Source organism: Oncorhynchus nerka, linkage group LG8 (assembly GCF_034236695.1).
Source record: "Oncorhynchus nerka isolate Pitt River linkage group LG8, Oner_Uvic_2.0, whole genome shotgun sequence".
NCBI classification, from domain to species: Eukaryota; Metazoa; Chordata; class Actinopteri; order Salmoniformes; family Salmonidae; genus Oncorhynchus; species Oncorhynchus nerka.
Genome location: NC_088403.1, coordinates 34538836 through 34554402, shown reverse-complemented (window position 1 = coordinate 34554402; position 15567 = coordinate 34538836). Strand labels below are relative to the sequence as shown.

The 15567-nt window shown below is 44.0% G+C and overlaps 2 protein-coding genes across 3 annotated transcripts in view; both read right to left on the bottom strand.

Annotated features, from left to right (window-relative positions):
• LOC115133185 (putative adenosylhomocysteinase 3) overlaps window positions 1-8583 on the bottom strand; it is a 42576-nt gene extending 33993 nt beyond the window's left edge. Inside the window, exon 1 of one of the 2 annotated variants that reach the window (XM_065021727.1) lies at window positions 8205-8583. In XM_065021727.1, coding sequence (XP_064877799.1) covers window positions 8205-8531 — 327 coding nt within the window. In that variant the 5' untranslated portion in view covers window positions 8532-8583. The remainder of the gene's footprint in view (window positions 1-8204) is intronic. The other variant, XM_065021726.1, reaches the window with a different exon arrangement.
• A 1077-nt stretch (window positions 8584-9660) lies between these two features.
• LOC115133182 (transmembrane protein 209-like) lies at window positions 9661-15483 on the bottom strand. The gene is made up of 15 exons (XM_029666158.2): window positions 15382-15483; window positions 14243-14387; window positions 14066-14124; window positions 13607-13738; window positions 13270-13487; window positions 12835-13027; window positions 12459-12634; window positions 12259-12330; window positions 12073-12169; window positions 11861-11986; window positions 11600-11697; window positions 11356-11470; window positions 11172-11269; window positions 10972-11045; window positions 9661-10757 (listed from the first exon to the last, which is right to left on the bottom strand). Exons 2-15 carry the CDS (start codon window positions 14380-14382, stop codon window positions 10703-10705), a joined length of 1653 nt encoding a protein of 550 aa, XP_029522018.1. The 5' UTR covers window positions 14383-14387; window positions 15382-15483; the 3' UTR covers window positions 9661-10702.
• Between the last annotated feature and the right edge of the window lie 84 nt (window positions 15484-15567).

Here is a 15567-nt window from a genome sequence, read left to right as displayed (position 1 = left end):
ACCAAATAGCTACCTGGACTATTTGCATTGACCCTCTTTGCACTAACTCGACTAATTACATACGCTGCTGCTATGGTTAATTATCTATCCTGTTGCCTAGTTACTTTACCCCTACCTAGGATATATTTACATATCTACCTCAATTACCTCATACCCCTGCACATTGACTCGGTACCGGTACCCAGTGTATATAGCCAAGTTATCATAACTGATCGTGTATTTATTCCTTGTGTTATTTGTTTCTACATTTTTCTCTGCAGTGTTGGGAATGACCCGTAAGTTAGCATTTAAATGTTAGTCTACACCGGTTGTTTACGAAGGGGAAAGGGGGATACCTAGTCAGTTGCACAACTGAATACATTCAACCGAATTGTGTGTTCCGCATTTAACCCAACCCCTCTAAATCAAAGAGATGCGGGGGCTGCCTTAAAAATCGATGACCGTGTCCCGGGGAGCATTTGTGGTTGGGGGGGTTAACAGCCTTGCTCAAGGGCAGAATGGCAGATTTTTTCCACGGTGCCGGCTCAGGGATTCAAACCAGCGACCTTTTGGTTCCTGACCCAACGCTCTTAACTGCTAGGCTACCTGCCACAACAGCTGTGAAGTATCAAGGTCCATGTATTACAACCCAACAGATGCCAATAGTCAAAGCCAGTGCAACAGAGGCTGCAGGTTGAAACCAAAGCAACTACAACAGAGCTGATTGAACAGTCAGACTAATCCAGCTCATAGGAGTCCTATACCCCTTTCGCCACGGGAATGGTCTCTCCCAGTACTGGATTAGCCTACCGCTGCTCGTGGCTCGTGCCTTTTTATCTCTGGCGGGGAGGAAACCAGGCAGACAGAATAGTGCTTTTTCCTTTGTGAGGGGGGACTTTTGTGATGCCGCACTTTTTGAACATAATGCTGTCTCTTTGTACAGGGGCCTGGTGTCAGAGTCTGAATGGAATTCCTTCCCTGTGGCCTGTGTGAGGAGGCCTTTGTCAGAGAGATGTACTGTCTGGGGACTTTCCAAATTAACACTCAGCACTCTGACTCCATCTAGCCCCCCTGCACTGGTTCTTCATCTTCATATTATTCCTCTACTTAACATTCCTATTCAACACGATCTTCTTCAGCTAACGGTTAGCTAACATATAACTGTCCGAATTAGAGGTTGACCGATTAATTGGAATGGCCGATTAATTAGGGCCGATTTCAAGTTCATAATCGGTAATCGGCATTTTTGGACACCGATTATGGCCGAGTACATTGCACTCTGAGGAGACTGTGTGGCAGGCTGACTACCTGTTATGCGAGTGCAGCAAGGAGCCAAGGTAGGGTGCTAGCTGGCATTAAACTTATCTTGTAAAAAAACAAACATAATCACTAGTTAAACTAGTAATATCATCAACCATGTGTAGTTATCTAGCTTGTCCTGGCGTTGATGAATTTACAGGCACTGCATCGATTTATATGCAGTGCCTGTAAATTCATCATTGAATCACAGCCGACTTCGCCAAACGGGTGATTTTAACAAGCGCATTCGTGAAAACAGCATTGTCGTTGCACCAATGTGTACCTAACCATAAACATCAATGTCTTTCTTTTAACTAGGAAAATTGTGCCACTTCTCTTGCGTTCAGTGCAAGCAGAGTCAGGGTATATGCAGCAGTTTGGGCCACCTGGCTCGTTGCGAACTGTGTGAAGACCATTTCTTACTAACAAAGACCGTAATTAATTTGCCAGAATTGTACATAATTATGACATAACATTGAAGGTTATGCAATGTAACAGCAATATTTAGATTTAGGGATGCCACCTGTTAGATAAAATACGGAACGGTTCTGTATTTCACTGAAAGAATAAACGTTTTGTTTTCGAAATGATAGTTTCCGGATTTGACCATATTAATGACCAAAGCTCGTATTTCTGTGTGCTACTATATTATAATTAAGTCTATGATTTTATATTTGATTGAGCAGTCTGACTGAGCAGTGGTAGGCAGCAGCAGGCTCGTAAGCATTCATTCAAACAGCACTATCTTTGCAGTGCCTCAAGTATTGCGCTGTTTATGACTTTAAGCCTATTATCAACTCCCGAGATTAGGCTGGCAATACTAAAGTACCTATTAGAACATCCAATAGTTAAAAGGTATATGAAATACAAATGGTATAGAGAGAAATAGTCCTATAATAACTACAACCTAAAACGTATTTCCTGTGAATATTGAAAACTCGTGTTAAAAGGAACCACCAGCTTTCATATGTTCTGAGCAAGAAACTTCAACGTTAGTTTTTTTTTTTTACATGGCACATATTTCACTTTCTTCTCCAACACTGTTTGCGCATTATTTAAACTAAATTGAACATGTTTCATTATTTATTTGAGACCAAATAGATTTTATTGATGTATTAACTTAAAATAAGTGTTCATTCAGTATTTGTTGTAATTGTGATTATTACAAATATATATTAAAATAATAATAAAAATTGGCCGATTAAAATCGGTATCGGCTGTTTTTGGTCCTCCAATTATCAGTGTCCACATTAAAAAAAATCAGTCGGTCGACCTCTAGTATGAATATTCTACTGGGTACACATTACTGAGCCTGTGGAAACCAGTTCTGACGACATCAGAAGCTTATATTTCTAGCTGGGTCGTTCTGAATGTTTCACCTCACAGAACACACCCTCCAGAGCCATAGTACAAAGTGACGACAGGAAGGGAGAGGGTCTGAAGGTGGAACCCCAGATGCTGACAAGGCACACATGCACCTGACAGCTTTGCGAGAAAGTTTGTCTGGCTGCAGCACAGAGATATCCCAGGCCAGATCCAGCTGTAATGGGCTCTAAAGAAAAATACTAATTTGGAGTAGCTAGCCTACGTTTTTCACTTCAAAAACATACGTGTGGTAGAAATATTACAAAAAAAAACACGAGTTCATTCAAGGTCTGGAGTCGAGCAGAGAGATTATCTAGCCGTGGTGCGAACAGCCCATTTCCCTGGGAATAATCACACCACCACAGATCAAGGCAACGGAAGGTGCAGTAGGACTCCAGTATTGTGCTGTAATTACACTGTAAGAAAAGGGAGAGTGAATTAACACTTTTACAGAACACAATGACTATCAACCCACAAAGGAAGTGCGGTCAGTCAGCAGAAACGTCTTTGTTTGGTTTACGCTATTGTTTGCCTACAGCAGAACACGGAGGTAACGAGAGAGTGGGGTGACTTCAGGTGAACACAGCGTGTGCGTGAACGACTGTGTGAGAATTTTTTTCCAAGGCCATTAAAAACCACAGCGACAATCAGTCGAAGACTTGAGTGCACTGACTGGGCACCATGCCAAACACACACTCACATCCCATTCCCTACAGAGTGTCCAAGGCAGGCTGAGAAGCACGATAGTCAACATGAGCTCTAGACATTCATATCGGTATGATATCTAAATATATCTGCATTGGTGAGCAAATGCGACTTGCCCTATTGCGTATGGTGGACAAAAGACAGTGTGTGTTGGTCGTAAACTCGTGCTTGCCAGTTCCTAACGACACAAAGGGCACAAAAGACTAGGCCTCGAGTGGTCTTTTCTAGCGGTTTGTCCGATGTACATCAAGCTCCTGTAGACCGGTCTGGAGCGAGGCAGTAAGGCCCAGAGGCACGGAGGGATCTTTCCAGCTCAGTTTGCTGCTGTGAGCACTACACCAACAAATCTAGTCCCAATCACCGACCATTCCTCTTCTTCCTCCAGCCATCCTCCGTGTTAATGAACACCGCATCACATGCACGGCTCTCCTTGAAGCCCCACTGGAGCGTGTCTTTCTCAACTGGGCTCGAGGTTGTTGACACAGGCCTCGATCTCTGGTCTCTGGGGGTGGCCCCGGCCAGAGACCTTTGCGAATATTCAAACTCATTCACAATCTTTAGCCAACAGTTAATGGCTAATGTGGTACCAAGCACAAAGGATTTTTTCCCACTAAATCAGGACAAGGCGCTGTCGTGGCAATTTTGTCTAGCGAAGGTAACATTGCAGAAAACGTAAAAATCCGGTAGTCTCACACCGAACTGTGCACGTGCAGGCACTCGAATCAAAAGGCACTCCGATATAAAACGGTGCCAACAAGACAAAAGGAGCTGATAGTGGACTATAGGAAAAGGAGGGCTGAGTACACCCCTATCCACATTGATGGGGCTGTGGTGGAGCAGGTCAAAAACTTTCTCGGTGTCTACATCACTAAGGAGTTATCATGGAGAGGGAACGACAACACCTCTTCCCCCTCAGGAGGCTGAAAAGATTTGAGCCCTCAGATTCCGCTGCACCACTGAGAGCATCTTGACTGGCTGCATCACCGCTTGGTATGGCAACTGCTTGGCATCTGACTGCAAGGCTCTAGAGGCTAGCGCGTACGGCCCAGTACATCACTTGGGCCGAGCACCCTGCCATCCAAAACCTCTATACCAGGCGGTGTCAGAGGAAGGCCCAAAAAATACTCCTGCCACCCAAGTCATTGACTGTTCCCTCTGGTACCGCACGACAAGCGGTACCAATGCAAGTCTGGAACAAAAAGGATCCTGGACAGCTTTTACACCAAAGCCATAAGACTGATAAATAGTTAAACAATAGCTACTAAAGATCATTTTTGCACTAGCCTTTCATGCAAGTGTAATAAAGCATCTGCCAAGATATCTGCATTTTTATGACATAGGAGTGTTTGCCCTATCGGCTACTGCCCTTTCAAGGTCAATGTGATAATCCTCATTCTAGCTGGTCCGCCTGAATCACTAGCTACATCATTGGAGCAGAAAGGGCTCTTCTGAGGGAGCAGGCACTCAGGCTGTTAATCTGATGGAGACGCTTGTGTCAGAGAGCCTGACTCAGATGAGGGATCCCCGGGGCGGCTGCCAATGACCAGCACTATCGGGGTCGAGTCACGGCACTTGACAGCAGAGGAGATATGAGCACGAAGAGCATGGAAAACACACTTCCCTGTGAATTCATTTGAATAGCTAGGTAGAGACAGCATTATTTTTCCTTCTACGCTTTGGAACAGCAAGAAGTAGTAGGCTATATGTCATCATCCACAGGGCTACAGAGAGAATCCTCTCCACTCCAACTCTTCTAGAGTAAGGCCCATGTCCCTTTGGACGCGTGGATGTTCCAGCTTCAGAGCATCAAAGGGCTTGACCGACCAACTGCCTGGAAAAGACCTAGACAGATATTCATATTTTAGTCCCAAATACATTTAGGACTATAAACCAGGACGTTTTGCAAGGAGTTTCTTTACGATCTCAAACAGAACCATTTTTTTATACAGAGCTGTCTGCCAGCAATTTAGCCTACAGGTCATGCCCAGTCCACAGTAAGCTAGTGACCCCTACTTAATGAAAATACCTAATGCTGGGGGACCTTTTCCTTGGGTCAGAGAGTAGGGCGGAGAATGACCAGGGAGGTTGTCCATGTAACCCGTGGCAGTCGTCAGCATCTGTAACTTGGCAAACGCTTGTGCTTGGCGCGAGGATGGGTACATTCATTAGCAGCCGTCTTAGCCACACATGGCGCCGAAACTTGAAACCTACCGCTGCTAATCCGTTCTTCCTGGCAGGGGCAGCGTATATTTCCCTGCTCCGTCCAGAAACATCATGATAGGATGGCAGTCTGTCGGGGGTTAAGCAGATCACTCAGCCGGTCCGAAGGCTAACATCTGCCCACCCAGAGTGGGCAGATTAATCCCCCCATGCTTAATACCCCATGTGGTGACATGGTAAGGCATGGATTAAAACCAGCCATCCATGCTGCTCTCCATCTCACTGCCCTTTCTGCACTGGGTGATTCAACAGATGCAGCGCAGCCTATATACACACAATGCACAGCACACACAAACATGCAGCCTATAAATAGGCCTAAGACTTTGCATGCAGGTTCCTGTTTCAATGCATGGCTGCTTTGATGATTGTGAAGTGAGAGAATGTAAAATGTCATAGGCCGGTATAAAATCTGTTTTCCCCTTCAGAAAGTGCTAGTGATGTTCAAAATGCAGTCTAAGTAGCTCACATGTATAAAACAGAATACTGAATCTGTGCCGTGGCGGACAGCACTAAATCTTCTCATTAAGTTATTGCTGGTGGTCCCTTTATGGACAAGTCACCATAACGAGCCAGATACCATGCAGCAGCCTCTTCTCCTTGCTGCTCATAGGGTTCCTGGTCCTGCTGCTCTTATCGGACACGGAGGACTGATGGACCATCTGTCGTAAGCCAGTCCTCTTCCACTTCCTCGCTCTCTGCGTGACCACTACTTTCTAGTCCTGTGTTCAATGTTAATAGTCACTGGCTTGTTGGCAGAACAGTGTGAGTTGCGCAGTGGGCTAAGGCACTAGAGATCCTGGTTTTGAGTACAGGCTCTGTAGCAGCCGGCCACGACTGGGAGATCCAATGGGGCGGCGCACAATCGGCCCAGCGTCATCCGGGTTAGGGCCAGCAGTGATGTTCTTGTCCCATCGCGCACTAGCGACTCCTGTGGCGGGCCGGGCGCAGACACGGTCGCCAGGTGTACGGCGTTTCCTCCAACACATTGGTGCGGCTGGCTTCCAGGTTAAGCGGGCATTGTCTCAAGAAGCAGTGCGACTGGGTTGTGTTTCGGAGGGCGCGCAGCTATCGACCTTCGTACGGGAGATACAGCAATGGGATACCATGAAATTGGGGAGAAAACAAATGTTTAAGAAAAAATAAGTGTGAGGGTGTCAGATCTGTTGCCTATTTGGGGACAAGGAACTAAATCACTGCTACAAACCAATATGTTTTAGGGAGGGTCAGCACAAACTTAGAGCTATAAAAAGTTGCCATTTGCTGTAATGTTGTACATCCAATTATAACCCTACTTAATTTCCTGAATATGACAGCACAGTTTAATTGCCGTCTGCAAATGAACTGCCTTCCACAACATTGATTTTGAACACCTTTGATTAATAGCTTTATGACAGCGATCACAGGCCATAAATCCTAAACAACCATTTATCGTGAGACTTCTTAGGCCTAGTCGACACCAGTTCTTTTCAAGGAATTACTTAGAAGTGTTACTTTCCTTGAGCCCATTATTCTCTTCTGTTCAGAACTTTCCATGACACTGGTGGGATAAGAGTAATTGACCAGTGACCTGAGAGTCTTGCCAACACCCTCCTGGGGAAGAGGTGATGAGACAGGGAACACACATAGGCCTACATCTTCTGGTGATATATAATCACAGGAGAGCCTAGCAGAGTAAGCTTGGATGACGGAAACTCCCCCAAGTAGTCTGTGATCTATTGCCAGACTGAATGAGACAAGAAATAGATGAAAGATGCGACAGACCAGTCAGATGAGTCTGCTACCATTGTGGGGAGGTTAAACTGGAGCGGTGGCGAAAAATGGTCATTGACAAAGTAATGTAACCTAGCTTGCATTGAAAGCTGCATCTTTCCAGATCAGACACACCACTGCTATGCTCTACAGCTGAGAACCCCCATGCAAAATCAGATCATCCCACAACAGCATTTAAATCACCTCTAACAACGGTCTTTGTTGAATGCATTTGACCATGACCACGATTTGACGAATGCTATTTTAGTTGTATTGTCATGGTTGTACCTGTATCGGTCAAATGTTCATTAGCTACATGTGGCAACAAAACCAACATTTTGATGAACATGTGTGGACATCACATTATTACGTTGTCAGGACAAAATTGTGACATGGGCGTGAGTGAGTCTTGAAACGCGTTAACACCACCATCACCATGTAGAATGCTGATTGCATTAAACTTCAATCAGGACCAGCTACTTTGTTCAGTGTCCTTGCTAGTTTACCTACATGGACACGTTGTTGTCCCAACACTGGCATCGCACAGCGCCACGACAGCGCACCGTTAACTAACCCACTAGCTATCATTTTAGACAGTATGCTAGTATCTATGGCAGCGAACATTAACACAATATCACAAAATAATATTATGTAGTTAACGTTGTCGTTACTTGCTGAATATCTTTATAAAAACGACTTCTGACTAGACAGGTTGCAGCAAAACTGCTTTTTATTGCTAGCTTGAGCTACAGCCATCGTCACACAATGCCAGATTTCTAGCTTGCTGGCTAGCTAACGTTAGTTAGCATCGCAAACAAAAAAACTTGCATCTGCCCAAAGCAGAATACCATAATAAATGCCAATGTCGCATTTACGTTCATCCTCACCTTTTTCAATCTTGGGGCCTCTGCCACCGTACCGTCGCGATTTACGAAAGCTTCTCCACCGTTTTGTTGGGGATCTGTCCGTTTCATCGCGGACGCCTGCGGCATCTTAGTGTTCGGGGTGAGAAAACCAGGGCTCGGGTCCCCGGTTTTCACGATAGGCTCCATCGTTGGGGTAGTAGCCGAAGTAGCGACAGCTTTTGGTTCGCTTTCAACTATCCCTTTGTCGTCTGCCTTTGTTGTCAGAGGCGATTCGGGTGTTAATGCTTTGCTGGGGACGTCTTTTAATTCGACCTCGGCCATTTCCGCTGCCAAAACCTGGACTGACATCGCTGCTATTTCGCAAAGTCCTTTTCCCAACACATAACTAGGCGACGGATTGTGAGTGGCAGAGTAGTGATTAAAAGCAAGGCATTGTGGTCTTCGTAGTTTAAATCTCAAACATTTAGCGGACATATAATGATCAATGCCATAGAAGCACTATTTCTGATACTATCAAAATAAAAGTAAATAGACTAGCTAGATAAAATAACTTAAACCCCCAAGCCTTCCCAAATAATTTGACAGATAACAGTACAGAACTACATCTCCCAAGAAGTTTTACCTTTTCAAATGCATTATGGTAGATTAAGTTTGTATTTAACGAGGACTATACAGTGCAGTACTACACAACTTTATATATAGCCAGTTACTCATGTGAGGGATGACATTTCATATTTGATTCAAGTCTTGTATCCAAACTACATTGAATTTATCTGGGGGGAAAAAACTATAATTTATAAAGAAATGTAAAGGAATTTGAAAATGTCTCACATGTAGTCCTCTAAGCAAGAATACAAAGTAAACGGCACCAGTGACAAAAACACTGATTCTTATTTAACCTTCATTTAACCAATGATACTGTATTCTGATATAAATGAAATACAAATGTATGTAAATTGAAGCCTTTCAGTTCTGCTTCACATGGCACAATGCCATCTGAAAAACAATATTTCATTTGGACATGGTTGCTTACATTCTTTAATTTTATAACCCCCTCTTTCAATGCACATCTGTATATAGCCATATTGCTATTTTATTGTGTTACTTGTTTGTTAAAAAAACAAAAACTTTAGCTTATTTAGTAAATATTTTCTTAACTCTATTTTCTTAAAACTACATTGTTGGTTAAGGGCTTGTAAGTAAGCATATCACGGCAATGTCTACTACACCTGTTGTATTCGGCGCACGTGACAAAACATTTGATTTGATATTTCATTAGGTCAATCTAGAGAAAATGGGTTCTGGGAGCAAATAAATACTGCCATCATGGGGTGGGTTCTGGTAACGTAATGTAGAGCTCTCGCGCCAAAGTCTATGCATTGATAACAATGAAGTGAGTTACAGAGTACGGACGAAAGAGGAACTCTAATAAAAATATATGGAAACGTCAATATGCTTTCAACCATAGACGGATGAATTCAATCAATTATGTTTATTTCCATGTCTCAATTGAAAACCATATCACTACAAACCAACAAAAATATTCAAAATTATTGAATGGGGGAGGTTTGGAGTGCATTGGAGTCACCCCATGAGTCCACAAGTCCATGCAGCCCTTTTACCAGCTTTGAATTAGCTTCTATTTTTTTTAATCAAAATGAATGACATTCACACAACCTATCATAAAAGGCACCTCTTTGACCAGTATACATCAGAACTTGCCAAGCAAAGACTGGTAATAAAAATAACAGCAATTTACTTGGAACCTTCCATAATCATGAAATTCTAAAAGGCATACCATGTGCATGGCTTTGTACTTATCAAGCATTTGAACTGTGGAACAAACGTCTAATTAGAAGACATAATATGCATGCCAATGCAAGTAACTGCAGCCCTAGTAAACAAAGCCATGCATTCTTATGCAGGTAACTTTCTACCGCTCCAAATCCTGTCACTCAACAAAAAGGAAGAACTCAAGCATTTTAGCTCTGCAATATTCAAGCTCTCACAAACAATTCATACAGAAAGGAAAACAATAACATACATTCAAGCCAGGCGGGTTCAACACAATGCAATCCACCAGACAAACCTGTGGTATATTATTTACAAGGACGCCATCCTGACAGTTGGATGTTGAGTCAGTTGTGGATGCCTCGAGTTAAAATACAGTACGGTTGTTTTTGATGCACCATAAAATGGTCATAATAATTTGATTTAAAAATGTCACAAATGACAATAGCTACTTTCAAATGAAATAAAACTGAGAAAATGTGGTCTGCTGTTTCTAAGGAAAATGACTGAACAAATGTACAACAAAATGTTACTCTCATAAGTGCTTCCTTATGAACCTGGATCTGAGGACAGTTATGGTGACTAACATCTACAGAATATTCTTGTTATCAGAAGCTACAATTTATTATTTCATAAACAAACCTTTGACAAAATGTTGAGGAAGTATCTGACCTCTAAAATCCTCTGTGACACTCTACTGTGAAATGCTCAAGAAAAGAGAGATTGCATCAGTCCCCAAATATCCACAGGATGTTCACGCCTGATAGGCCCAGATTTACTCTCCTGTAAAAAGACAGAGTACAACAACTTATGTGCAATTAAAACACTAATGTTTTACATAGAGATTGATTGCCAATGTGGTCATGACAAGTTCACTTTACTGAAGTGGCATAGCAGCACATTATCACAAAGAGCTTATTACAGTGCCCATCATGAGTCAGTGATGGCACATTGGACTGGGAAGTTTAAATACAGTGGAATAGTTGGGAGTACTCACCCCAGCATCCCAGACTCCTTGGTTTTGATGACGAAGAGGAACATGAGAACAGTGTGGAACAGGTTGTTCCTTCCCTGGGAGCACAATCAGAGGGGACTCAAATGAATGGAGCACATGTGGTTTTTGACAGAAACATCTCACTCACTAAAGGCATGACCAAAAAGGCCATAGGGTCAAAAGAGGCAGAGATGGGCTCTTACCTTGGGAAGGCTGTAGACATGGGCCTGGTAGATAAGTTGGTAGTGCGGGGGATTGGTGCTACTTTGGTGAATGCAGAAGAGGTTTTCATTCGTCACGTCTATTTAAGAAACAAGAGCGGGGTATGGGTAAAGAATAGAAGAAGAACGATGTCCATTCTGTGTGTGTTGTGCTGCTCAGCCTTACCAGGTTTGTCTGGCGTCTGGGTGAAGTGCTGTGAGGTGAAGGTCTTTCCGTCGGGGTACTTGGGGTGAGGCGGGAGTCGGGAGTCCAGGTATGTGCATAGCACATGCATGAGGATCTAATGGACAGAAAACACATCTTGTGTTTGAGATTCAACCATGTTGATCTCTTACTATCGCCATAGTGACAGGAGGAGGTCAGACTATACTTTTTTTGGTCGAGATTAGAGGTGACAGATGAGACTCACAGCACAGTCTGAAGGGAGGTCTGTGTCCCACTTCCTGGCTTTGAGATCCCCGCCCCTGTTCCAGCGGAAAGAACTCATGCAGCCACTATGGGCCAGCTCTGACGAGGGGAAACAAACACATTGTCAATAATGATATGTCAATCTCTGCTTTCATCAAGTCTTATGACCTTGGTCCATCAGTTGTGGACACCTATAGTATATGACAGGATTATAGCACAGTGAATAAGCAAGGATACAAAACATAACCTCTCATAGGCCTACCTTTGATCCTCTCCACTAGATACTCTTGATTAGGGGTGATGTCCAGGTACTGCACAATAGCAGTCATGGTAGGGATGACCGAGGCCTTCAAAACAGCAGCCTGTTTTAGGCTGGCAATACTGGCTTCTGTTGAATAGGGCGACAGACATGGTAAGTATAACTGGGTTGGCGTAAACTACATTTTCCATTTTGGCTCATTGCAAAATAAATACCTCCAATCTGGAGCTCAGAGCAACCCATTCTCCTTAGCTGGCCATTCACCGAGTCCATCTCCTTCACCAGTGGCACTAGAATGGTGTCATTTATCCACTGAAAGAAAGAGAAACTACACACTTATCAACCACTTTCTCAGACAAAATGACAGATTTGACCAGAGCTTCAGTGTTGTATCTCCTTACATTTCTGAGCTTGGCTGTCCAGCTGTCTATACTGTCCACCACGAGACGACTGGTTGTGATTCTGGCCCAAACCTGCAGATCAAAAATAACAGTTACAGGAGAATGTGTATTCCTGCTAGGACAACAAATTTCCCTCTGGTATAATAAAGAATAGTTATTTTATTGATTGACTGATGAATCAATTGATTGATCCCTCTGACCTCCTCGGCAGCATGTTTGGAGCCCAGGTCAGTCTCGTCCTTGCTGGCTGAGGGGGCCTGGGAGCGGCAGGCAGGCTGGTACTGGAACTTCCTCAGGCTCTGGGCGTAATCCCCCACCGAGCGGCTATAGTTCCAGAACGTGGGGCTGTGGGAGGGTGACACCGACTCTGGGCTCCCTGAGAAACAGTCAAAGGATGCATACAGGATATTACAAAAATGCTATTCACAGCTGAGTTGTAGTTCATTATTATCCTTTATTTAACCAAGAAAGTCACAGTGGGATTGCCATGTCTTTATCAAGTGAGCCATGGTCTATTTTTTTTTTATCCAGACCAGTTTCCCTAGTAGTAACTAAGCTACACTGTCACACTCATACCTAACTGACTGCGGTGGCTCTTCTCCTCCTCGGTGCGGAGGAACCTGTCCAGGGTCTTCAGGGACTCCATGTAGTCCTCCTTGCCCCCGGGGGAGTTGAACACGGAGGGAGAGGTGCGGTAGCGTGCCCTCAGGCTGGTGCCATCCACTGGGCCAATGCTGCTGGGGTAGGATGAGGGGGGGCTGTAGTTCAACTGCAATCAACAGAAAGCTGTTACAAATGGGAAAGCATGATCTCCCTGACTTCATGCCAGTAGATTTCAAACATGAGAAGGAAAACAAAAAAGTGGTAGCCACAACACTGGAAACTTAAATGGTAGCTAGATACTGCCTATGGTTACAGTAACACCTCTAGTGTACCATTTTCATTGACAAACACCCAACACAAATGCATCAGATTGATAGCTAGATAGAGAGCATTGTGGGTCTGACAGACCTTTCCAAAGACCAGGGAGGGTGAAAAGTGTCCCCCGCTGCCCGGGCTGCTCAAAAGGGGGCTGTATCCAGGAACACAGCTGGGGGAGAACTTGGGGCTGGTGCTGGCAGGTCTGGAGGGACTGAAGCTGAGCACACTCTGACCTCGGAGGGGCGACGACTGAGCCGGAGCTTGAGACTCCTGCTTCTCTTGCTTGAGCACGGGTGACGCCTGGATACCTGAATAGAGATGTTTAAAAAGACAAACGTACAAGAGGGATAGACTACATTTGGGTTTCATAGATAAAACAAACATGTACAACACCATCATCTTAACCACTTTGCAGCCAATGACTCACCTGAGTTTCTGAGGCCAAGAAGGCGGTGCTGTTCAGGGGTAACAGCGATGGTAGACGGGGCCATGGTGTACTTGAAGTACTTCCAGAAGTCAAACAGGGCGTTGAGGCTGAAGACCGAGGCGAAGGCCAGCTCTGTGGGAAAGGAAAAGGAAGGAGAGATAAAATAAATTTGACAGGTTATGGCTCATCTCAGTGGTTAGAGCGTTGGACTAGTAACCGGAAGGTTGCGAGTTCAAACCCCCGAGCTGACAAGGTACAAATCTGTCGTTCTGCCCCTGAACAGGCAGTTAACCCACTGTTCCTAGGCCGTCAACTGACTTGCCTGGTTAAATAAAGGTAAAAATAAATACAAAATAAATAAATCTGTAAACAGTGTGCATCGGTGCCACACCTGGCCACTCCCTCCCAAAATCATGTTTAATTTCTCTCCATTAACAACACAGCAACAAGAGCACTCACCTATGTACCAGATAGGCCAGTAAGAGATGTTGAAGTACAGGCTCAGCAGTTTCCCTGACCTGAGAAGACAATGCACATATTACTGAGAAAGGCATTAGCACCACTTGCTTCTAGTTAGGCATTAGCAAAAGATTACTAATCATGCGAGTCAGTCGTTGACAAGAAAACACAACCTACATCTCAGTGTAGATCATGCCAGCTAGCGACACATTGAGGACTGCCCAGGCGAGGACCACCTGGCGCGCTTGCTCCTCCCTCCTCATCCTCATCGTCCTGTCAATGAGAGTAGACATGCCCTCCTGTTTCGTCGGAGTCATGTAGGCTGATAAATTCAGACAGAATGGTTAACAGTGTCTGACCCTCAGAAGATTCCGACCCTGCCTTTAAACTGTTTTACACTGAGCGGCACTGGGGTTGGAATGCAATAATGGTTAGTTTCATTAACACACCATGGCGCAGGTGCAAGATCTGAAAAAGTACCTCAATGCAGGAATGGGATATGCCACAGTACACCAAATTTTACCTTTGTCCACACTGCTCCATCGAGAAGATTGAAATACTGCTTTCTTTCCCAGAAAACTTCCATTTTCATCCTCATGCTAGCAAGCAGTAGCCACTGCAGCCATTATGGAAAGGCACATCATGTTGAACAACAAAAATAGCTGATTGCCTGACACTACAACTCCAAAATGGCTGCAATCAATCGCTACCGCTAGCTGGCATGAGGCCGAAAAGGGCAGTTTTCCAGGAAAACTAGCAGTATTTCAATCTTCACAATGTATCAGTGTGGATAATGGTCCAATTTCGAGTAGAGGGTCACTGGCATATCCCCATCCCTGCATCGAGGTACGTTATCCGACCCATATCCCATGCAGCTTCGCTGTGTCTTAATGTAACCATGATTGCTTTCCCGACCCCAATGCAGCTCAGTGTAAACAAGACTTATTTTTCTACTGTATTATTGACTATGTTTGTTTTACTCCATGTGTAACTCTGTGTTGTTGTATGTGTCGAACTGCTTTACTTTTATCTTGGCCAGGTCGCAATTGTAAATGAGAACTTGTTCACAACTTGCCTACCTGGTTAAATAAAGGTGAAATAAATAAATGTATGTTCTGGCTGGCTAGCATAGCATGCTAACGTCAATAGTTAACGTCAACAGTTGGTTAGCTAATATAAACACTGAATCGCTGGCAAATTATTTTTGTTTTACCAACTCGTTTAACTTGTTTTTACTTAGTCAGTCATACCACCAATACGATACGTTTAATTTAATATAGTAAATACAGCTAAATGTAAGTATATTTCATACATACCCCGTTAGTTCCAACGGCGCTGCAAACTTTGCATTTCAACCGGAAATGTAATGTCCAAGAGCTGTCTAACTACTTCCGTTTCGTACACCCGCCCCTTTTCAAAACGTGCTGCTGTGTTGTGAATTGGCTAATACCTTATTACAGATGAGATGTAGGATGTAATATTTTGTTACATTATCACAATCA